General features: G+C 43.0%; 2 protein-coding genes across 2 annotated transcripts in view; one reads left to right on the forward strand and one right to left on the reverse strand.

Moving 5' to 3' along the window:
- The window catches only part of trmt6 (tRNA methyltransferase 6 non-catalytic subunit), a 29,272-nt gene extending 18,034 nt beyond the window's left edge, over positions 1 to 11,238 (forward strand). The window contains exons 9-12 of the mRNA XM_072440128.1: positions 1,923 to 2,008; positions 4,993 to 5,095; positions 9,274 to 9,360; positions 10,554 to 11,238. Of these exons, the coding sequence (XP_072296229.1) occupies positions 1,923 to 2,008; positions 4,993 to 5,095; positions 9,274 to 9,360; positions 10,554 to 10,739 (462 nt within the window). The 3' untranslated portion in view covers positions 10,740 to 11,238. The remainder of the gene's footprint in view (positions 1 to 1,922; positions 2,009 to 4,992; positions 5,096 to 9,273; positions 9,361 to 10,553) is intronic.
- A 4,724-nt stretch (positions 11,239 to 15,962) lies between these two features.
- Positions 15,963 to 22,073, reverse strand: chgb (chromogranin B). The gene is made up of 9 exons (XM_072449945.1): positions 22,013 to 22,073; positions 21,849 to 21,895; positions 21,668 to 21,758; positions 20,399 to 20,747; positions 18,659 to 19,033; positions 17,804 to 18,049; positions 17,739 to 17,750; positions 17,249 to 17,312; positions 15,963 to 16,179 (listed from the first exon to the last, which is right to left on the reverse strand). The coding sequence occupies exons 1-9, from the start codon at positions 22,056 to 22,058 to the stop codon at positions 16,099 to 16,101; spliced, it is 1,311 nt and encodes a 436-aa protein (XP_072306046.1). The 5' UTR covers positions 22,059 to 22,073; the 3' UTR covers positions 15,963 to 16,098.
- Between the last annotated feature and the right edge of the window lie 1,402 nt (positions 22,074 to 23,475).

A 23,475-nucleotide genomic window follows, 5' to 3' on the forward strand; every position in this document is an offset into this window, starting at 1 on the left:
TATGGCCCGGGTGCCAAATGCGGCCCTGCGACCGGTGTTTGTTGGCCCTCAGGTCTCTCGCTGAATTGGCCCAAATGTAAAATCATTGTTCTTCATTAAAAGTACACTTGGCTCTGTCAAAGCTTCACTAAATGTACCGCCCTCCACTAACCCTGACATCCAAAACCTAACTCTGTCCCTCAGTGTATTAAGTGTGGACGGCCCTGTTCTAGGCAAAGCAATAACATCTCCATGAAGTTATCCAGTGCATCTTTAATTAGCCTCCAGAGCAACTGGTCTTATACTTACAGTAGTTGCACAAAGTTACAAAGCTCTCTACTTGAAAGGGGATTCATGTTATTTGCTTGTGCCTGTGTAGGGTCTCAAGCTACAGATATTCAGTTTATGATTAAGGAGGATTTAGCAACATATTCTTATTGATCGCGGGGCACCAGGATAAAATCTAAAGCTAAAATAAGGTCCTCAATCGCGTTCGTTAAAATAATCTGAAGGGCTGACTTCACGATTCAGGGACTTACACATAGTCTAATCAAACAAACAATAGTCAGTAACTCTTTCGTGTAGTTTATTTGTCAAAAGGCAATCAAAATGGCACCGGAGCAGCTGATTCATGCAGGTAAATCACAGGTGATGTTCGTATCAGATGACAGCAGATTCATGCAGGTAGTCGTGTTAAACTAGGGTTTTTCCCTTGAACGATCAAACGTGTCTATGCTAATCTATATCAAAAAGAGGGAAAATGAGGAGCTAAGGGAGGAGGAAGAGTTACCAGATCTACCCAAATCACGCCACACTGCAAATTAAGACCACACACCGAGATCGGCTTACGGTTTGTAGAACTCGGTCCGTCTCGTGTGCGTGTCAGCAGGGGGAGTCCGTGACAAAGGCAGCGGCGTCCGTGCTGCCGCGGGGCGGCGGCGTCCGTGCTGCCGCGGGGCGGCGGCGGCCGTGCTGCCGCGGGGCGGCGGCGGCCGTGCTGCCGCGTGGCACGTGGCTTGAAACCGGTCCAGAGTTCCTCTCTTAGCGATGGAACGCGTTAGCGGCGTGTTGGCTCCTCACGTGGCCTTTACTCAGATGAGAACGTAGCGCTGATCCACGTAAACGACGTAGATTACTTCAAAAAGAAAATAAACAAGGTAGAAAAAGAAAGTCTCTGTCCGGTTAGCGCTTAGCTTAATTCCAGGTGTTTCCAGGTGTTTTCAGAGTTCAGAGGGCAACGTAGCTGGCCTAGCGTTGTCGACGCACGTGTCGGACGCTTGTTGAGACAAAGGAAGGGTCAAAGCTCATCCGTGGAGACGGCTTCAAAAGAGAAAGACAAAAGAAAGAAGACGAGTATGCCTGCGGGAGCTTCGTTTTTGTCCAAAGCGCGCAGGGGCGGCTGAAAGCGGAAGGGGCGGGCGCTAGTGCGACGACTTCCTGTTTAACGTAGTCCTGACCGAGAAAAATAAAACTGGAATAACGTAATTTTGGAAAAAAAACATTAAACCCTGTTTTAACATTTACACGTTAAACACTTTTAGCATTTTGTGCACATTATTTCTTGAGGTAGATACATTTTACATCTTCTTTCACCTTTGATGGGCACTCGAGTTAAAGCGTCGAAACATAAAACCTTAAACAGTGAAAAATGCATAACACAAGGTAAAACATGCGGTGTATGGAGCAGATCCAGACAAACATTCATGACATTATCACATAAAACATAATTTTCATCGACGGCAGTCTTCCTGTACGGAATGTTTGTTAGGGGAGAATGTCTGTTATCACAAAAGTACCACAGCCCTCCTGTGGTGAGGAAAGAGAGAAAAACCTCCATTGTTCAGAGAGGTTTTCCTGTTATCTTGCAGTTGAGGAATTTCACATCTTCATTCTCCTACACCTGTATTTTGCTGTTGTTGTAATGCACGTTTTAAATCTAAAAGGAGCAGGAGAAGAAGCAGCGCTCGGATGAGAAGCGCAGGAAGCTGGCGGCTGCTGCTGCGGTGCTGGTGGACAGGAACGCTGACGGGTGAGTGTCTCTTTAGACCCCGACATCGTCACAATCGTCATCGTCACAATCGCAGTCACATCAGCCACTCTGACGTCAACAGAGAACGGTGCCGTACACAGTAAAACTCTACACATTTTCCTCACCTTAACTGTTCCTAAACCTAATCAAACTGTGACATTAAACTTTTTCTCACCCATAATTCGTGCCTAAACATCGCTTCACACTGACCAATCACAGCAGACCGTCCCTCCATTATGCTCGATCTGGAAGTGTGCGGTACTTCTAATCACTATCACTATAAATCTCTGTGATTACGGTTAAAAAAAACACTAAAAAATACAATTTAGAGCACTGTTTCTCAAATAGTGGGTCCGGGTCCAGCAGGATCAGCACTATATAAAGACTAACTATTAAACGGCTAAGTAATACTTCAAAAATATTCATGGGTGGAAGAAAAAACACTTTAACGTCCCGGGTTTGTCAGTACTGGTTATAAACAAACAAAATCAATTATGGAACACATTTGATTTATTTCTTTATTCATAAATCTCTTAAATGGTTCAAATGAAATAAATAACGGTATAAGATTAGGCCGGGCCCATCCACAACATGAGTAGGTCACAGCGCGGTTGTTTTGAGTTCCTCGGGACAGTCGAGCGAGTCACCAGAGGAGCTCAGAGTGGAAACTGCAGAGGCGTAAAACGACTTTTAGACATTCGCCTTTCGCTGCACAAGGGATGAACTGAAGAGAAACGAGCTGGGTCCTTTTCAAAAGAGAACTCAGACTTTCAAAGGTCAGATGTGTAACCATCTTCGAAATGTTTTGTTACTGAATTTTCTGGACTATAAGTCGCTCCGGAGTATAAGTCACACGAGCCAAAGAATTAATAATAGAGAAGAAAAAATATATATAAATCACGCTGGAGTCGCATTTAAGTCACATTTTTAGGGGAAATTTCTTTGATAAAATTCAAGACCAAGAACAGACAATTTAAAATTATAACAGATTAGAGAACATGGTGAATACGTATGCTAACGCTAACACCTTCAGCTACATGAGGCACAGACAGAACTGTGGTAAGTGTCTGGTATGTTAACGTAACATATGAACAGTTATTCAGATAACTATAACATAAAGAACATGCTAACAAGTTTACCAAAGCATTGAATTCCATTGAATTCTTCTTCCTCTGTGTCACTTCTAAACAACTCCACAAACTCCAGAGGAAGAGGAAGTGCAGATTCTTCTTCTGCGTTGCTTAGAGCCTAGAGTGCCCTCTTGTGGTTATCAGTGTGAAAATAATCAACATTTGAAATGTGGTTGCCAGTGTGAAAATAAAGAATAATATCACATAAGTCGCACCTGAGCCAAACTATGAAAAAAGGTGCGACTCATAGTCGGGAAAATACGTGTCATTTTTAATGTAAAAGCCGAACTAGGGACGGACAATGATAATCGGTATAAAATGTTGTCAGTATAAATAAACTTGTCTCTATCAAATAAACATAAATAATTAACTAAACATGCCAATATTCCAATGTGGCTCTCAGGAATAAAAAGCTCCTCCTACTTCTGCTCATGATCGTAGCGTCACGCATCGACCTCGCATTAGTTATCCCGGCGTCGCCGTAGTCACATGATGTTTCGTGCCCTTACAAGGAGAAAGAAAGTGATGGCTTTGCACTTTTCTGTCAAATGAAATGAACTGCCTGCTTTATATAGCGATATTGTGACGGATGATGGAAGGCCCCCAGCGCCGGGGCCCTACAGTATATCGACTTCCTCCGCTCGGCTGCACACGCCCTTCATAAAGAGCACCGGCGTAACGCAATTTCCCGGGGCGCGCTAAATCAAAGTATTTTATGAACTCCCATGCAGCTTCATAAAACAAGGGATTAATCTCAACAATGGGCGTTAAATCTGTGCCTTTCAGCGTTAGTCGTGCGCCATCCATATGCTTCTGTCCGATAGTGCTTACTGTTCATTTCCATAAATATAATGTACTGTTGATGGCGTTTGTTAAAGCGTAATCCAACACAAGTGGGCCAATAAGTGCCTTTTTAAATGTACAGAAGTTTGTGTATCAGACAAATGTGAAAGGACTAAGATTTCCCACAAGCACGCATGTTTTTTACATAGTTTGGCCCCATTTTTATCCTTTAGCAACTCTATTTTTGCAACATTTTCAAATTGGGATGTTACTATTATGAGAATGAGAATGAAATGACAATTTTACGATTTTTCTCTTGATCTTCTATTGATCACCTTTCCTCAAGTGTGTGACCAGCTTTAAGAACTTTCTGAACGATAAAGTAATATAAAGTGACATAAACGGCAAGTGAAAAGGTTTATGGAGCAAATTAAATGTGCTATTTTTGCTTCTAAAACAAGTATTTCTCTTTGAGTTTTTACTATTATATTGTGACCCTGTACTCCCAGAGCAAAGGACACCCCCCAAAGGACACCCCCCCAAGAACACCCCCCCCCCCCCCCCATATCACCCTCCCGAAGGACACCCCCCTAAGGGATCGATCATCTCAAAACTTCTACTGATAAACATACCAAAGGATTTTCAGGGACTAGAGGTGAGCAGGGTCTATCAAGCTACTATGGTTTTATCAACGCGTAACATTTTCTGTGATGACAAAAACATTTTTAGTCTTTTGAGGGGGGGAGGGGGTACAGAGAGAGACGAAAAAATGCCGTCTTTTAAGCTTCAACCCATTTTGAGATGATCCCTAAGGACACGGTCAAAAGCCTTCTCCAGGTCCACAGAGCACATGTGGACTGGTTGGACAGACTCTCATGAACTCTCACTTAAACGTAGAATAGAAAGAATAGTTTGACCTGTCGACAAATGTGAAAAATGTCTGACTATTTGATTGCTAAAATAATGATTAGTTTCAGCCCCAGTTCAACACAACATTCATATAATTATTGACTTGTTGACATTTCCCTCCTCCGATGACAGATGTGCTCCATCTTGTGTGTGTTTCCTCAGGTTGGTCATTGCGAGTCGGTTCCACCCTTGCCCCGTCCTAATGGGCCTGCTGCCGCTGCTCGCCCCCTCCAGGCCCTTTGTGGTCTACTCCCAGTACAAAGAGGTGAGACCTGAGCATTTACCGGAACAATAACAACAGAATTAGACGTCAAATGAGACCTATTAGTTACTGTCTCTCATTAGCTGCAAATGTGTCTTTTATTGCTCACGGCTCCAGAGGGAAATGTCCTCTGCACCATTCCACTGTCTATGATTAGTTTCCACTTTTACTACTTTGGACACCTTTACTAGCTCTGAAGAGTCTTGTTTAAACCCTTGTTTAAGCTGAATTATTTAGGCTTTCACGATATAAGAAAACACTTACCGTACTGCTGAATAAAAGCCGCAAACTTGAAAACATGATGTAATCAAAAAAAAAAAAAATCTAAATCAATTTATTTTTGTAAGGCCCAAAATCACAACAACAGTTGGCTCTGAGGGCCACAGGGAGAAATGAATCAACAATGTCTGTGGTGGCGATGGAGTCAGACAATGTCTGTGGTGGCGATGAAGTCAGACAATGTCTGTGGTGGCGAGGGACAATGTCCCAGGGTCCTCTGTCCTTAGACTCTCCTTCTCGGCCAGGAAAAACTACAAAAAAACCTCTTTGGGAAAAAAGCGTAGAAACCTGGAGGAGTTCCAGTGAAGGAGAGATCCGACTCTCACAGACGGACAGACGGACACGAGGAGACTGGAGCTGGACCCACTCTTCAGGCAGAAGAGGGACCGTCTGAGTCGAGCTGGACCCACTCTTCAGGCAGATGAGGGACCGTCTGAGTCGAGCTGGACCCACTCTTCAGGCAGAAGAGGGACCGTCTGAGTCGAGCTGGACCCACTCTTCAGGCAGAAGAGGGACCGTCTGAGTCGAGCTGGACCCACTCTTCAGGCAGAAGAGGGACCGTCGGAGGCGAGCTGGACCCACTCTTCAAGCAGATGAGGGACCGTCGGAGGCGAGCTGGACCCACTCTTCAGGCAGAAGAGGGACCGACTGAGGCGAACTGGAGCCACTCTTCAGGCAGATGAGGGACCGTCCACACAGGGCAGGGACCACTTCACCAGGGGAGGGGCATCTGGGTCCACAGGTCCTCAGGAGTGAGAGAAAGAAAAGAAGGCGGTGAACAGTTTTCAAGTGGAATCAAAAAATAAATATTGTTTGATAGCATAAGTAGTCAGAAGAAGAAGAGGATAGTGCTCAAGCTGTCATACTTCCCCCAGCAGTTACTCCTAGGGCAGCGTAGCTGAAGCTGTGGGTTTATCTTTCTGTTCCTAACTACTCTGACCATAAGCGATTTCGAAGAGGAACGTTTTAAGCCTGGACTTAAATGAAGAGACTGTGTCAGCATATTTAACATGGGTCGGGAGCTGATTCCATAACACAGGAGCTTGGTAGCTAAACGCTCTACCTCCTACAGTACTTTTAGAGACTCTTGGCACCACCAGAAGGCCAGCATTCTGAGAGCGAAGAGCTCTGTTTGGATGATATGGTTCTATAGCATCTTTGAGGTAGGATGGGGCCATGTCATTTATGGCTTTGTAGGTCAAGAGTAGAATTTTGAATTTGATTCTGGACTCGACGGGGAGCCAGTGAAGAGACTTCAGCACTGGCGTAATGTGCTCTCTTCTTTTTGTTCCTGTTAGTAATCTTGCTGCTGCATTTTGAACCAGTTGAAAGCTTTTTATGGAGCTTTTAGGACACGCTGCAAGCAGGAGTTACAGTAGTCTAATCTAGTCGTTACAAATGCATGGATAAGTTTTTCGGCATCACTTTTAGGCAGGATTCTTCTGATTTTGGCGATGTTGCGCAAATGGAAATAGGCTGTTTTACAAGCTTGATTTATATGAGCTTTAAATGAGAGCTCCTGGTCAAATAAGACTCCAAGGTTTCTTACAGTAGAACTGGAGGCTACACTGACATTGTCCAGTGTAGCTATCTGCTCAGATAGAGAGTCTCGTAGATGCTTAGGGCCAAGCACAATGACCTCGGTTTTTTCAGGGTTAAGAAGCAGGTAGTTTAGTGTCATCCAGGTTTTTATCTCCTTCACACAAGTACTAAGTCTGTCTACTTGATCGCTCTGATCAGGTTTCATTGATAAATACAGCTGAGTGTCGTCTGCATAGCAGTGGAAATTAATGTCATGCTTTCTGATAATGTTGCCTAATGGCAGCATATAAAGAGTAAACAGAATTGGACCGAGTACCGAACCCTGTGGCACACCGTAAATTACTTTAGAGCTTGGTGAGGAGCTCTGGTTTACATTAACAAATTGGAACCTATCAGATAGATAGGATTTAAACCAGCTGAGGGCTGTTCCTCCAACACCTACATCACATTCTAACCTCTGCAGTAGAATGTTGTGGTCGATGGTGTCAAACGCTGCGCTGAGGTCCAACAGAACCAGGATTGAGACCAGTCCATCGTCAGCGGCTAATAACAAATCATTTGTGACTTTAACTAGTGCAGTTTCAGTGCTGTGGTGGGCTCTGAACCCTGACTGGAAAACTTCAAATAAGTTATTGTCCTGCAGGTGGCGACAAAGCTGTTTTACTACAACTTTTTCAAGGATTTTAGAGACGAAGGGAAGATTTGAAATAGGTCTGTAGTTTACAGATAGGTCGGGATCTAGATTAGGCTTTTTCAGAAGAGGTTTAATGACTGCATGTTTGAAGGACTGTGGAACATAGCCACTTTCGAGTGAAGTATTTATTATATTAAGAATAGAGTCTATAATTAGGGGAAGAATGTCTTTGAGGAGTCTGCTTGGAATGGGGTCTAGGACACAAGTTGAGCTTTTAGAGGACATAATGGCTGAAGTTATCTCTGCTTGATCAACAGCTGTGAACCTTTCTAGGTTTACAGGTGGATTTATATGGGACGTTAGATTTACAGCTTGGGCTAGTTCAGGGCTAATAGCGGGGGTAATTTCATCTAATTTATCTCTGATTGTTTTTATTTTATTATTAAAAAATAGGAGGAAATCATCAGAGCTAAGTGTAGCTGGGATTGAGGGCTCTACTGCACTGTGACAGTTTGTTAGCCTAGCTACAGTGCTGAAAAGGAATTTAGTGTTACTTTTGTTGACTTCTATTAGATTTGAATAATATCTGGTTTGGGCCTTACGCAGAGCCTGCTTATAGGACAGCAGGCAACTTTTCCATGCTTTTAGGGATTCTTCGGTGTGAGAGCGACGAAATAATCCCTCTAACTTTCTAACTCTTTGTTTATGTGAACGCAGTTCTTGGTTGTACCATGGGGAGGCGCGCTTTGGCCTAATGACCTTCTGTTTTAACGGCGTAATATGAGATGTGTACTCATGGATATATAGTACACGGTAGTACCGGTTGTTTTTTGAACCGGGGGTCTCGTGGTGTCCCAGTGGTCCGCTTGCTGGTCAAATTAGACTAATCTGAATATGAGTTGGATTGTAATTAACTTCACCGCATTTTGAAGCTTAACAAACAGAAAACACATCACAGCTGTCCTCTCTGTCCTTACTGTCCCCTCTGTCCTTACTGTCCCTACTGTCCCCTCTGTCCCTACTACTGTCTCCTCTGTCCCTACTACTGTCTCCTTTGTCCCTACTACTGTCCCTACTGTCTCCTCTGTCCCTACTGTCCCTACCTCTGTCTCTACTGTCCTTGATGACCCTTGATTTACCTGTGTTTGTGTCCTCACGTCTGGTTCATCTGCTCCTGAGCTCGTGCTTAGTGAGTGTTACGTTGTAAGATGAGATATTTACACAGAAGTATGTTCCACGGTGGTGACGTTCCACGGTGGTGACGTTCCACGGTGGTGACGTTCCACGGTGGTGACGTTCCACGGTGGTGATGTTGCTCTGTGTGTCTCCTTCGTAGGTTTTTGGACCGGATCGGTCTTTTCCATGTCAAGTTGTCTTTTTATAGATTACATTTTTGCACATTCTCACACTTTATGAATAAGAAGCCAGATCTGTGGAGAGGCCACCCTGCTCACAATAAGAGTGAATGCATTTTTATTAGCATTTTCTGAGCAATGGAACCGTCCGCACTGGGGGAAAAAGGCTTTTTTATAGATGCGTTTAATGCCATACTGTGCAAAACCAATAACACACCCATTGTCCTTTACTGTAATGTAATGAAAGCCGTTTAAAAGCGAGCGGCAACACTTCATAATAACGGCTTCTGTGCGAGCAAGCAGTATAAACGCATCTACGAATGATTCCACTTTGATCGTCTCCGTGTGGATGATTTGTGTTTCCTCTGCAGCCGCTCGTCGAGTGCTACACCAAACTCAAGGAACAAGGAGGAACGCTCAACCTCCAGCTCACAAACACCTGGCTCAGGCACTATCAGGTAATGTACCATGTGTCGCAGCGGTAAATCATCATCAGGAGTTAATCACAGCCTAGTACTGATGTAAACCCTCTGTCCATTCATTTTAATGGTTGTCGTTCATATTCTGATTACATTGGCAACAAGGAATTTGAGTCAATCTTCAATTTCCGGCCTCATTTTCTGAAGTTCACTGAATAAATAACTGAACTGAAATAACGCTAACTGAAAAAAATTCAAAGTCTTACAAGTACAGTAGGTGGCGGTAATGTAACACTTGGATACCAACCGCAGTAAAACACCAAAGAAGAAGAAATAACACTAAAACTTGATTTTCAAACCCTTGTTGCCTGCTACGTTTTTTGTTAGATTTGAGATTTTTTTAATTACACGGTTGTTAACGTGTATGCTCATTTTGATGCTAATCGCTAACGGTAATGAACTACACAAAGCGATGCTACGCGTGGTAATGTTTCTAATGAGTCTTAAATATGTTGAATATCTGGAGAGGGTATTGCAATGTCAAAACGAACTGCTCTCGTTCAACTGACTTTTTACTCCAGGTTTTCTCATCCCGATTTTGAACCATTGAATCTTTTTCTTTCTTTTTTTTTTTAAATTAACAATATCACTTTGAGCTGCTATGAATAGATAAATGGCAGAATGAAACCCTGCAGTAATTAAGTTGTCATTAATGAGTTATAGAGATTATATAGATATAGTTTATTAGTGGTGGGCAGTATATGGAAATGTAGATATATTGTGAATGTTGTTTTTTGAATTTGAATGTCGAGTTTATTGTTTAAACCAATAAAGCAATAGTATCAAAAAGAGCAGAATGAAAGTAGGAATGCAAATAAGAGTTTCACATTTGTCTAGTTATAAAACCTCAAATAATATGTTTATAAGGACATGTTTTAACTCTGTTGGTTTGACATCATTATCAGGATACTAAAAAAATAAAAGGAGATTTGTTTTTGTCAATATCTCCCTGCCCAAATGTTAAATATTTTCTCCTCCTGAGCTCAAATCTTTCAGAAAATGGCTCTTGATTGAATATCAAGCCCTAAAAAATATTGTTCCAACTTTAATTAATTGAAGTATTGTTTTTACCAAACCCATATTTCTGTGGCTCTATTGTTGTCTCTGCGTATTATCATGACATCATCTATTTCCTGCTTTCTTCTTCTGTTCTGACTCGGCTTCTTCTTCAGGTGCTTCCAAACCGGTCACACCCCCTGCTGCTGATGAGCGGGGGCAGTGGCTTCCTCCTCTCAGGGACCACCGTCGCTTCCGGCCAGTCCAAGCCGGCCCCGCCCAAACCCGCCCAGCCCGACCCGGCCGCATCACGAGGCGAAGACGAGCCTGCGCCAAAGAGACTGAAGACGACGGACGCATGAGCGGGCGATCGGACCCGCCGCCGCCACATCCCGAGGAGGAAAGAGCGGTCTGGTTTTTGTGACTCCAGTACAGCGGTCCTCAAACAGTGGGGCGCGTCGTTCTGGCACAGTAACGTGTTCAGGGGCGACACGTTTGGCGACAGAAACAAAACCATAAACGTAAATATTCAAACTACTCGACACCAATGGAACTGAAGCAGGATCATTCCAGTTAATGGTTTTCTAAACAAAGAGAAAACACAAGCGTTAATGAATGGTACGATGTCTGTAATGCCTCGTAAATGTTGAGTCTTTATAGGTTAAGAACGAAAAAACAAAAAGTCCTCCTGTGGGAGAGTTGACCTAGTTTACGCAGCGAAGTGAAGCGGCTCTAATCCTGGTTTGGATCTAGTTTAGGCCTGATTATGTCCTGGTATTGTCCTTGTTTAGATCTGGATTGTTTGTGGTCTTTTAGTCCTGCTTCAGACCTGGTTTAGACTAGTGCTGCAACTAACAATTATTTGGATAATCAGTCAATGACATTTATAAAAAAAAATGACTGAAATAAAGCTTCTGTGATGTTGCATGAAAATGTTTTAATTATGGAAAAATATAGTTTTTATTAAAAACAAACATTTTTGGTTCATTTTGTTGTCTTTCCTTCTTTGTGTTTTTATAACTTCTTATAACGTCTCAGCATGTTTTGGAGTTGAACAGTTCAGAAAAGGATTATTTGATGACTAGTTGACAATTATTTAAAGGAATGATGGACGATTTTTTGGCGCCAAATCTGAGTCTTTATTTCCTCGTGGCGTGGACTGCCGATTAGTCCTGCCACATATCAATCATAAAACGCACCTACCACTCACCTGCAGCCTCGTCGGCTCGTCCCCAGCAGAGCAGCACGTTTCCGCGTGTCTAAGCGCATTGATCTATCATAATAGATAGAATAGTTCCCTCGGTGTTCGGGACAAAATGAAGACGGAGAAAGACAGTTTGAGCTGTCTCTGAAGAGCTAGAGGGTTTGTTAATCTGTTTACTGTGGCAAACAGGACACGCGAGTTGTTACTGTAGCTTCCAATTATTTCAGAAAAATATCTTTCCCTAGTTCTACATAAGATTAGGTTGTACATGTTCAGCTTTTCTTTGTAAATCTCTTTTTGAACCTGGAGCTTTGACTTGCGCCATTTCCGTTCAGCCCTGCGGCACTCCCTTTTCTGTGCCCTGACCGAATCATCATTTCTCCACGGCGCCTTCTGCTTATTTTTAACCATTTTAGCCTTTATAGGGGCGATGGTGTCCAGAACATTCAAAACACTAGATGTAACAGAGTTCAACAAATCATTTACATTAGAACATGAGACATTTTCAAAGTTTATCATTTCCATAAACAGTGCACCTGTGCCATCACTTATGTGTCTCCTCTGAACAACTGCAGGACCAACCGGAGGTTTGGGAGAAACAGACACAGAAATGATCAGACAGAGCAACATCGATCACATTAACATTTGAAATATTTACCCCCTTTGTAATTATGAGATCTAGAGTGTGTCCTTTGCTGTGGGTGGGGCCTCTCACATGCTGAGTAAGACTGAAGGTTTCAAGGACAGCATCAAGCTCTTTAGCGTTTCTGTCACAAATATTATCAACATGCACATTGAAATCACCTGTAATGACCAAACCATCAAAGTCTGTGCATATGACTGAAAGCATCTCAGTAAAATCATCAATAAAACTTTGGCAGTGCTGGGGAGGCTTGTATAAAACAATGAAGAGAATGGATGGAGACCGTTTTAGCTCCATTTTAAAGGATACATACTCAAATGATGTAAACACTCCAAAAGACAACCTGCGGGTAATTATTTCATCCCTAAAGACAGCTCAGACTCCACCCCCTTTTTTGTTTTCTCGTGTTTCAGATTCAAACTTAAAATTGCGTGGAGCAGATTCTATCAGAACTACATTTCCTGTGTTTTTGTCAAGCCATGTTTCAGTTAAAAACATAAAATCAAGATTATAAGAAGAAATAAAATTATTATTATTAGGATCTGACATTTAGCACAGCAAGTTTCAGACTAGTTTCAGTGGGACTGGGCTTTATCTTTTCACAGGGAATATGAGTCAAATTTCCCAGATTGGGCAGCACTGACTTGCATTTTGTTTTCCCATCTGTATGATGTGACTACAGAAATAGCACTGGGGGGGCTATTTTTACATAGGGCCGGTTTGATTTTTAATATGACCATAATGACCATAAGTCTCGGCAACGCTGAGATCCAATGTATCCTATCTATGGAAGATACCAGGTGAAAGGCGAGGGAGAATGGGTGGTGGGGCTTTTGTTGGTGTCGGCTTGTGCAGGGAAGAGTTGTTATGTATTGACATAACTCTTGATCTTGCTATATTGGGCGTGAGTGGAGCCATCTTAAGGCCTGATTTGATCAGACATTCAAAATGGCTGGGAAGGCCCATGGGTGAGAGTGGAGATGAGAAGGAGAATGAGGAATCTGTAGTGGGAGTAGATGTTGCAGGGAGAATCCAGGGCTGGTGTGAAGGCAGGGGCATTGACAGGGATGTTGTCGAGCCTGTCACAGATGGGTCCGAGGACTTTGAAGATTGTTGTGGTGCTGTTGCTGATGAGTCCTTCGCTGGAGGCGGTGGAGGTGAATGTGGAGCAGCTGGAGCTGAATCCTTTTCTGGTGGTGGTGGAGCGGCTGCTGATGAATCCTTTGGTGGAGGCTGTGGTTGTGGTGCTGTTGATGTTGAAACATTGGCTCGGTCTCTGGCTGATGGACCCTGTCCAGGCAGGGCCGGCCCAAGCCTTCAGGGGGCCCTAAGCGAAAACATTTTTGGGGGCCCCTCACCACGTCGTCAGAATCAGTTTTATTGCCATTGTCAGTAAACAATTCACATATGGGAACTTTCTTCAACGCAAACAAAGCGCACCAAAACTCCAGGGCATCTGTTTGACAGTTACTTTATTCTCAACACCTCACAAACTCAAATATTGATAACTTAAATCCCACAATGCAACTTGGTATTCCGCTGACATCACCTCTACTCCCTGTACAAATAACACACGTCCCAGATATGTTTTTGTGCGTATTTGTGGGCGTTAAGGGTCGACAGCCACATTAGTTTAAATTAATGAACAGGGGGGTCTGGGGGCCCTCCCCCAGAAATTTTCAGAGCTTTTTTGGGTCTTCTGGTGCATTTTAATGTGGTCCAGCCGGCTAAAGTAAGAGTAAAATGTTGAGGTTGTAATGCTATAAAATGATGATGTGATGAAACTGTGCCAGGAGAAAATGACTAAAGCCAGTTATTAATACATTAGTGTACTTAATTACTCAATACAATATTGGCTATGAAAAATAATGATGGTCAAATTGATTAATTTTAACTGAAAATGTAAAAGTAATAGTTATCCTTACTAATTTATCTTTTACAACTCCCAACTGTTCCTTCTTGCCAAAGTGACAAAACAAGTTATATTAAATTAAACAAATGGCATAAGCATTGCTTGATTAACAATTAACACTGATAAAACAGTGCAAACATGTTATTCCCAGAGAATGAACAGAACTAGAAGTGAAGGTCCAAACCTCGCTATAGTGAAGAGACTGTGTTTCTGCAACTTTGCCACTTTTGTATAAAAATATATAGTATTATTCTATAACAGACGTAATCATAATATGTCTGGTTATTTTTCACTATCAATTTATTATAATTTATAACAAATAGTCTAATGATGCTTTTTAAATAAATTGAAATGTTTTATTGCTCTATTAAAAGTGAATTACAATATAAATGTTTGTTCTGATCAGAACACCACACTGGACTCCTGCACCTTTACGTTCCTCTCATTGCACTTTAAGAAGTCAAAGTAAAACAGACATCACGAGTCACGATTGATCTCACACATGGTGATGTGAGAGAGAGGGACGCAAACTCAAACCCGCTCATCTCTGACTGAGGCTGCACAGGGGCCCGGGACAGGGGCCCGGGACAGGGGCCCGGGACAGGGGCCCGGGACAGGGGCCCGGGACAGGGGCCCGGGACAGGGGCCGCACACTGTTCACTCCAAAGTCTCACGTCAGAGGTTCTGGACGAGATGGCGCTCGTCCGGACCGGATCTCCGCCTCTTAGTGACCCGGGGCATAGAGGCCCCTCACCGGCCTCACCTGCAGCTAACACTCCCGGGCTGGTGTAAATGTTAAGCTTATTATCTTTCATTCAGACACATATTATGCGCGGGGCAGAGCTTTCGTCGCCTCCAGCCTGAGCGAACTAACGTGACAGACTCGTGTTGTTTCAAACAGCAGCATTAAGAGAAGTTCAATACCTGGAAAGTGTTGTTGAGTTTGCAGTTTCTTTACATCGTCAAGAAGTTTCTTCTTTCGTTTTTCGGCATCGGGGGGATATATTCCTCTGGACATGAGGACCACGCAGGGACCACGTTCTGTTGTGTTTATGTTTTGCTCTTGTTCTGCTCGCGCATAATGCAGTTGCCCAATCAGCGCAGGTTTGGTGTCTCGGTTGCCAGATTGTCATTACAAATAAATGCGGTTTGTGCCTTATATGTTACCGCTGTGTGCGCTGCCGCGCCAGCGGCGCTACTACACTAGTGGCGCACGCTGCGCTTGCACTTCTCATAAGACGGGTTGCCAGATTGGGGGCCCTATTAACACCTCGGGGCCCTACGCGGCTGCTTAGTTCGCTTATAGGCTGGGCCGGCCCTGTGTCCAGGCCCAGTCCAATGCCTCAGAGCGTGGAGCAGGTTCTCTGTCAGCACCCTCACTCCACCTCTGCATAGGTGGGGGCCATTTCTCTTAAACAGGTCCTCTCGTTTCCAGAATAGAAAGAAATTCACTCTTTGGTCAGCCATGTGTTCAGCTGAAGCAGCCGGCTAAACTTGTTTATCCTCCTGTCGATGTTTGGAAGAGGTCCACTTATGAATGTTTTGATTTCCACTTTATCTATACCTACATCTTATTTTATTTTTTTTAACTTTAGTTCACTTATTCTTTCCCTGTGTCATTTGTCACAGATTTATCAGTTTTGCCCGTGAATCATTTGTACTCGCACAGAATTAAAACAGAATCACTTGTACTTTTGGTCCACTAATAGTTTCTTTATTGACCGGAACAGGACATAATTGTACATTTAAGAGTATTTCAATAGACTTCATTTTCACATGTTAATCTTCTCTATACAAACAGTTACATTCCCATGCAGAATATATCCAGTAAAGACATAAAGACAGTAAAAGATAAATCATAACGGCTCCAGGAATGTTATTTTTGTGGGCTTTTTTTCCCAATTCTAAGCACAATAAATGGACGAGAACAAACTGTCGGATCTGAACTTCAGGACGTCGGGTTTATGCAGCGTTTTCATGCAACTTTCCGGCGATTTTCTGCAACTCCAGGTCCATCGCTGCCAGATTTTCCAGCTGCTTTTCCTGTTAGAAAAAGATACAAAAATTATACTTCTTTTATAAAAAAAAAAAAAAACGTTATAAGAATTGTGACATTAGATTGCCCCGTTTTGTCCCGGTGATTGCCTTGTAATGTCCTAGTGTGAAGTCATCAGTTACAAAAAGCAGGTAAAATGATAAACTTAAAAATAATTGCTGTTCTATGATAATGTGTATTGAAATTTTTTTTTTTGCAAAAATGGAAAGTATTAATTTATCTCAACAGCATTTTTGTTCAACAAGTCGTCCCAAGCTGCCTTGGGCACTTTAAATCTTTTCTTTACATTACATTTTATAGGTTTTTAATTTCACTTCCTGTTTGTAATTGATGACATCACACAAGGAAATCAACCCATCAAATACTGGGCAAAAACTCATCTAATGTCACAATTGTTTTTATTTGACAAATAAAAATATATGAGAGCCACTTTATTTTGTCGAATTAATGTTTAGAGAGTCAAAAAAGTTGTTTCTTTGTGTCTATGCATAAACTTAGACTAGAATGAATTTTCTACAGATTTTTCAACATTTTCACCACAAATACCTGCTTGATTGGTGTAAAACTATAATTTATATGTACAACAGGTACAAATACACCAAACAAAGTCAAAATTATAAAATCGTAAAACCTGTCATACGTCACTTTAAATTGTGATGTTACATAATTTGAATGATTTCCCATGTTTTTCTCACAAAACTTGCACAAACGTGAAGAAAACTCACAATCGCGTCGTGTTTCTTTGCACAATTGTTCAGCTTTACCTTCTGTTAACGGCACAGTTTATACTTCACTGCTGGATTTGAGCGATTACGTAAAAGTGGCTGCAAATTTTGCCTTTTCGTTTCCATTTCAAGCTTCAACAGTTCCTCAAGGCGTGTTTCTTATCGCCTCGTCGTGATCAAAAGGGTCGAGCAGCCGGTTTATTTAACAGTTTAAACAACTTAACCATCTGCACACAATTACGAGATTACAGAGTGGATAAATGCCCAAAAAACATCTGAATTTAGAAGTTGAAATGACTTTTTCGTCTTTTTTTGGGGGTGTTTTTTGTACCTTGCCAGAAGCTGGATGGAAGCATCCTCCGTTCATCCACGGCTCACGTTTCTCCATCACACTCCTGAAACCACAACCAGCAAAACGTTTGAAGACGGTTCGTAAATAGTGTTGAATAAACGGTTTGCATTATCTTACGTCACTGTTGATTTTACAGAGTATTTCGTGGAGATTAAAAACGCAGAAAGTTCACTTTAATCGCTGTGAAAGGGATAACTGCTTTTTGTACAAATGCTGCTATGAAAGTAAATTACGTGTTATATTTTGTCCGTCTTTCATGAGTTGTCGAACCAACTTTATTTATAAAAACACCACAACGACCCACAGTGCTGCACAAAGGCAATAGAACACACAAGACACAACGACAAGCTAAAATAAGGCTTTAGAACCGTTCTGCTCGGCTCGGTTTGAGCCTCGTCCCCGCCCATCGTCCCGCCCCCCCTCAGTCGACCCCCTGTCGCGCCGGTGCAGCCTCTTTTTGTGACGGTACCTGTGTGCCGGCCTCCAGACCCTGATCACTGTCCATCGTCCCGTCCATCAGGGTTAGGGTTAGACCTCCTGTTGCGCCCGTTCAGTCTCTTTTTGTGACCGTACCTGTTCGCCTCCTCGTCCCGCTTGTCCAGGCCCCAGGATTCTTGGCTGCGTTCGCCGTCCTCGTCGTCGCCGCGCTTGTGCCTCCTCTGGTGGTGACGGCCGGATCTCCAGTCGCGCTTGTCTATGTCAAAGTCCCAGTATTCCTGGCTCCGGTAGTTGTCCGGCTCCGTGAACTCCTCGTCGCGCTTGTGTCTCCTCTGGTGGAACCTGCGGCGTTTTTGAGAACGTTTGATCATTTTCCACGTTTTTAATAGTAGTGGTGGTGGTAGTGGTGGTAGTAGTAGTAGAAACAGTAATAGTTGCAGTAGAAACAATAATAGTTGTAGTAGAAACAATAATAGTTGCAGTAGTTGCAGTAGATACAGTAATAGTTGCAGTAGTTGCAGTAGATACAGTAATAGTTGCAGTAGTTGCAGTAGATACAGTAATAGTTGTAGTAGAAACTAATAGTTGCAGTAGTTGCAGTAGAAAAAAATAATAGTTGCAGTAGAGACAATAATAGTTGCAGTAGTTGCAGTAGATACAGTAATAGTTACAGTAGTTGCAGTAGATACAGTAATAGTTGTAGTAGAAACAATAATAGTTGTAGTAGAAACTAATAGTTGCAGTAGTTGCAGTAGAAAAAATAATAGTTGCAGTAGATACAGTAGTAGTTGCAGTAGAAACAATAATAGTTGCAGTAGATACAGTAGTAGTTGCAGTAGATACAGTAATAGCTGCTGTACTTGTAGAAGAAACAGTAATAGTAGTAGTGGTAGAAACAGTAGTAGTAGTTCTAGAAGTAGCAGTAGTAGTAGTAGTATAAATGTCTCTTACCTTCCCGCTTTCCAGTCTCTCTTCTCCCGCGGGTCAAAATCCCAGTATTCCTGGCTGCGTTCATCGTCCGGCTCCTCGCGGGCCTCCTCGGACACCTCCTCGTCCCTCCTCTGTCTCCTCTGGTGAACTCGTCCCGTTTTCCAGCTCCTTTTGTCGCGCTCGTCCTCCAGACCCCACGACTCCTGGCTGCGCTGCCCGTCGTCCTCCTCGTCCTCCTCGTCCCCGCGTCTGGAGCGCAGCCTCTTCTTGTGGTGGTACCGGTGAGTGGGCCTCCAGACGCGCTTGTCCACGTCCCACGCCTCCTGGCTGCGCTCGTCGTCCCCCTCCGACAGTCCCAGAGGCTCTTCGTCGCGTTTGTGTTTGCGTTGTTGGTATCTAAGCGACAAGAGTTGGTCGAGGTTAAAGGGCGACTCGCTCGGTTGTCCGTTTCGTTCGATTTTGAAAGTAACCGTTGACTTCTTCCCGCAAACCGACTCGTCTCACTTTGCCCAGAAAGTTCCACGGTATGGCGTTAAACCTACTGATCGCCACCAGGCCAAGTTAGATCTGTGGCGAGGCGGCTCCAGCTTACAGTGAGATGGCATGCTTTTCGAGCTGTGTTTGAGCATAAAAACGCCTGTAATTGGAAGAAATAATGCAAGATGGATGCGTTTAATGCTATACTATGGGACATGCAGGCAAAGCAGTAACATCTCCATGGAGACGAGCATGTGTAGTGCACCTTGAACCTGTGACTGTACATTTGAGTAAAGGCACAGTGAGAAAAGTTAGACTAATTTATGTATTAAACAAAAAACAGTTATGCACTTTCTTATGCTAGGCCTTTACTTTTTATGGTTCAAAAATATTTGCATTAAAGCGCCCCCTACAGGTCGGACGACTCATTAAACTATAATGCAGTTAAGTTTTATTTATTTAAAATGTTGCTAAAAAATTATAAAAAATGTTATCACAGAATAGCACATTTTTTAGGTTTATAATGTCACTTCCTGTTTGTAATTGATGACGTCGCACTAGGCAATTACCCAGCAAACACTGCGCCGAAACTCATCTAATGTCAAAAATATATGAGCGCAACATTTTTGTTCAATTAATGTTTAAAGGGTCAAAAAGGTTGTTTCTTTTATGTAAATTCTGCATAAACTTTGACTGGAGTCCCTTGTGTGATGTCACTTCCTGTCATTTTCCTACCAATCTTTCTACGTTCTCTCCACAAACACCTACTCAATTGGTGTAAAACTAAAATGTACATGTACCACAGGTATGTCTACTTCAAATAAAGTCAAAATTAGAGAATCGTAAAAACCTGTCATACGTCACTTTAAGCTAAAACTGTGAAATCTCGTCTCAGTTTGATAACCCCAAAATTACACAATTTAAGTCAAGAGTTCATTTGCAAAAACAGATAGGTGCCATTAGGGGAAAAGAAAACGTCGAAGGCTTGCACTCTTTGTCCATATCAGTGTTTCCAAATCTATTTCAGTACAAAAAAAGAGGTATTATTCCATCCTTTCTCGTGCAAATTCCCTCCACTAATCTGTTATTACGACGGTATCAAAAAGAAAAAGAACAACGAGATGATAAAAAGGCAGAAGGAACGACATAAAGCACGATTCTTAGCTCTTTTGTGACTAAATGAACACTTAAACAACAAAAACAACACATTGCGACATCGATTCTGCGTCGGGCCCATTTACAAACGCGCGTGACATGTTTTTGAGAGGACGCGCGCGGCTTTACCTCGGCCTCCAGCTCGCCCTCTTCTCCACCTCCTCCTCGTCGCCCTCGTCCTCCCCTCGCTTGTCCAGGCCCCAGCTCTCCTGGCTGCGGTCGAAGTCCTCCTCCGCCTCCTCGTCCCGCTTGTGTTTCCTCTGGTGGACGCGTCCCGGCCTCCAGCTCCTCTTCTCCCGCTCGCCCCCCGCGTCGGCCGGACCCCACGACTCGTCCCCCGGGGTCTCGCGCCTCTCCCCCGCGGCTTTCAGGAGACTTTGGATGTCTGTCGCGTCGGCGCCGTTGGCCCCCGGGACTTCGGCCTGACCTTGGCCGACATCGGCGCTCTTCTTGTCCGCGGCGGGAGCGTGTTTGACGCCTGGAGCACAAAGGAGATCGGTCCCAAAAAAGTCTAACAATCGAGTCTAATCGTTCTGTTCTTTAAGATATCCTGTCCATCCATCCATTTTCTACCACTTGTTCCCTTTTGGGGTCGCGGGTGACTGGAGCCTATCCCAGTGACTTCGGGCCTAAGGCGGGGAACACCCCACTTGTCGCAGGGCCAACACAGATATCCTGTCATAGTCTTAATTCTGTGGTGGATTTGTTCTTGTTTTCATGCACGTCACAATGAAATGTTCATTGTGACGTGCATGCTCAAAATTTGATCTACTTATTTACTTATCTCTTTTATTTATTTTACTGTCTCTTTTATTTTTTGTCCTTTCCCTGGTGTTTTTGCTTTTATTACAGAAACTAGAAAACACAGATTTGGTGCAAAGAGCAATTCTAGATATTGCAAGGTGAGATAAAGCTGTTTGATATATATGATCTATTTTTCCCGTCTTTTTTAAATTACACAATACAATAAAGACAGTTTGCATGCTGTACATATTTTTCTTGTATTAAGTTCCAGCAGACTTATTTGTAATTGATTTGATAAAGTCATCTTTATTCATTTTAGCTTCATGTTTGGGTGAAAACCTGTCCCTCGTCCCACTTCTTTAGAATGTCCCACTTTTGTGTTAAAGCCACATTAATTGTATAAAATGCTGCTCTTGCGTTCTGGGTTATAAAGTTTGGCCCCTATTACTATTCCAACCTCTCTCTTTCTGTCTAATGGGCGTTTAAAAACTGAAAATCCTATGATAGTCTTTATCTGTGAGCTTGAATTTCCCAACAATTCAACAACTTGCCCCTCTTTTTACAATTTGTGGTACTCACATAACTCATTTATCAAACAAAACAGAGCTAAAACCTCAATATTTACCACATGAAGTCTAATAATGTTACACAAACCTGCGTATATGATGTCTTTGCACTCTTGGTCGAGCTTCGAGTCCGGTTTGGAAAGCGCCTTGGACAGAACCTCCACCAAGCAGCGCGTGACCTGCAAACGAACGCGACATAAAACTCAGCCCGCGGCGGTCAAATCCACTCCAATCAATCTGTTTTATCATCATCATCACGGAATAGTTACCACGTCCTCCCGCTGGCCTTCCTTGCCCACGGGAAGCGCTTGACTCTCTGTGGTAAAAGCAAAACAAATAAAGAAAAGTCCGTTAGCGGCGGGTGCGCGTTTGCGTCGACCTCTGTCCATGGTCCTGAAGTAGTTCGACGCGCAATTTCTGCCTTTGTACTCACCAGAGAGGAGGCTGGCGATCACTGCGAGCACCAAAAGGAGTCTCATCTTGGATTCGGGATGTTTTTTTGTTTTTTATCCAGGGAAATGCGGTGGACGAGCCCGCGACCGACTCCCGTGATTGAGAGACTGTACTGCGCTCACGGTGCGCTCTGCCGCTCTGATGACTCGGGAGCTCTCCCCGCGCCTCTAATAAAGCGCGGAGTGGGCTGGAAACGCGCGTGGGAGGAAGGCTCGAGGCTCATTTCGTGTCATGACTCATTAGAACCCCGGTATTGGCGCCGAACCGCTGTCGATACTTGATTGGAAACGATAATAGAATCACGCGTTTAGTGTCAATGAGAGTTCTGACGCGTAAAGGCAGGAGGACGGCAAGGTTTGACAGGATGAAGTGGCTGCTGGGGAGCGTGCGCGCGGTTGTTGTGGTGGGGGTGAATGTCACGAGGAGCCCACGGAGACGGGTGCTCCGGGGGGCGGGTACAAGACGCTTTGTGTAAACACTGCGCCACCGCTGCAGCTTTATACAAGGAAAGTTCTTACAGGGAGACATTACAGGCTGTTTTTATGGTCAGTTCTCAACGTGCACAACGGCATTGTCCAATAATCTGTACTTCAATATGTTTTAATTGCGGCTTCAGATTTATATGGGACGATGTAACTTCAAAGTGCGTTTTCTCCTATTGCATTTTCCTCGCACAGAGGCATAAAGATCAGTCCTTAAAGTAGCACTTACACACACCAAAATTTACAATCTGGTACAGAAGTATTTGATGATATCCAATTCCAAACACAATTTATTAAAGTTTGAACTCCCCCAGAAAATGAAGAATATTTTTAATTTTATAGCAATTTTCTAAAGTTAAGATTTGTTTCTTATTCACCTGCAGCGTCTTGACTTAAATCATCTGATCTTTCCCTAACGCAGTTGAACACTTCAGATTGAACCCTGCAGTTTCGCTAACTCTATTGTCTTTGGTGAAAAACGTAATCAGAAGTTGAAGAGATTAAATTATGTCCTACTTTTTCCTCTTGCAGCCGAACTCATTTTACATACTGCACTTTTCAATTCACCGACTCAAATAATAGATCCCATAGATTTCTTACCATAAATTCACGATGGAAAAATATGTTTGTAGAAGGACATTTAATTCTACATTTTAACAAATCAGAATAATCTTGGCTTGGCAAAGAACATTGTCTCTAAAATCCATTTCCCGACCATCCGTTTGTATTAGAAAAACTTTGGACCACAATATTAATATACAGCAAAAAAACATGAACCAAATCTTTGAAATAACGTAACAGTTTTGGATATTTCTTCTAAAATAGTGTGCCGTGTTGTCATATCATGTTTGACAATGTTGGAATCAATCTACTGTAGAAGGAAAATCAAATCAAATCTGACAAACATTATTATTTGCATTTTTTCTGCCTCTTTTTAAACATTTGAGTTAATGTTTTGGAG

This window comes from Eucyclogobius newberryi, unplaced genomic scaffold (genome assembly GCF_026437365.1).
Source record: "Eucyclogobius newberryi isolate DKJ021-1_F unplaced genomic scaffold, fEucNew1.0.hap1 SCAF_1, whole genome shotgun sequence".
NCBI classification, from domain to species: Eukaryota; Metazoa; Chordata; class Actinopteri; order Gobiiformes; family Gobiidae; genus Eucyclogobius; species Eucyclogobius newberryi.

What these genes read in the sequence shown, in the direction of transcription:
- chgb (XM_072449945.1), bottom strand. Translation starts at nt 22,058, where the DNA reads ATGAGACTCCTTTTGGTGCTCGCAGTGATCGCCAGCCTCCTCTCTG. An exon ending in AAGGCCAGCGGGAGGACGTG is followed by an intron (nt 21,759 to 21,848) that starts GTAACTATTCCG and finishes GTTCGTTTGCAG; the next exon opens with GTCACGCGCTGCTTGGTGGA. An exon ending in AGGGCGAGCTGGAGGCCGAG is followed by an intron (nt 19,034 to 20,398) that starts GTAAAGCCGCGC and finishes CTTGTCGCTTAG; the next exon opens with ATACCAACAACGCAAACACA.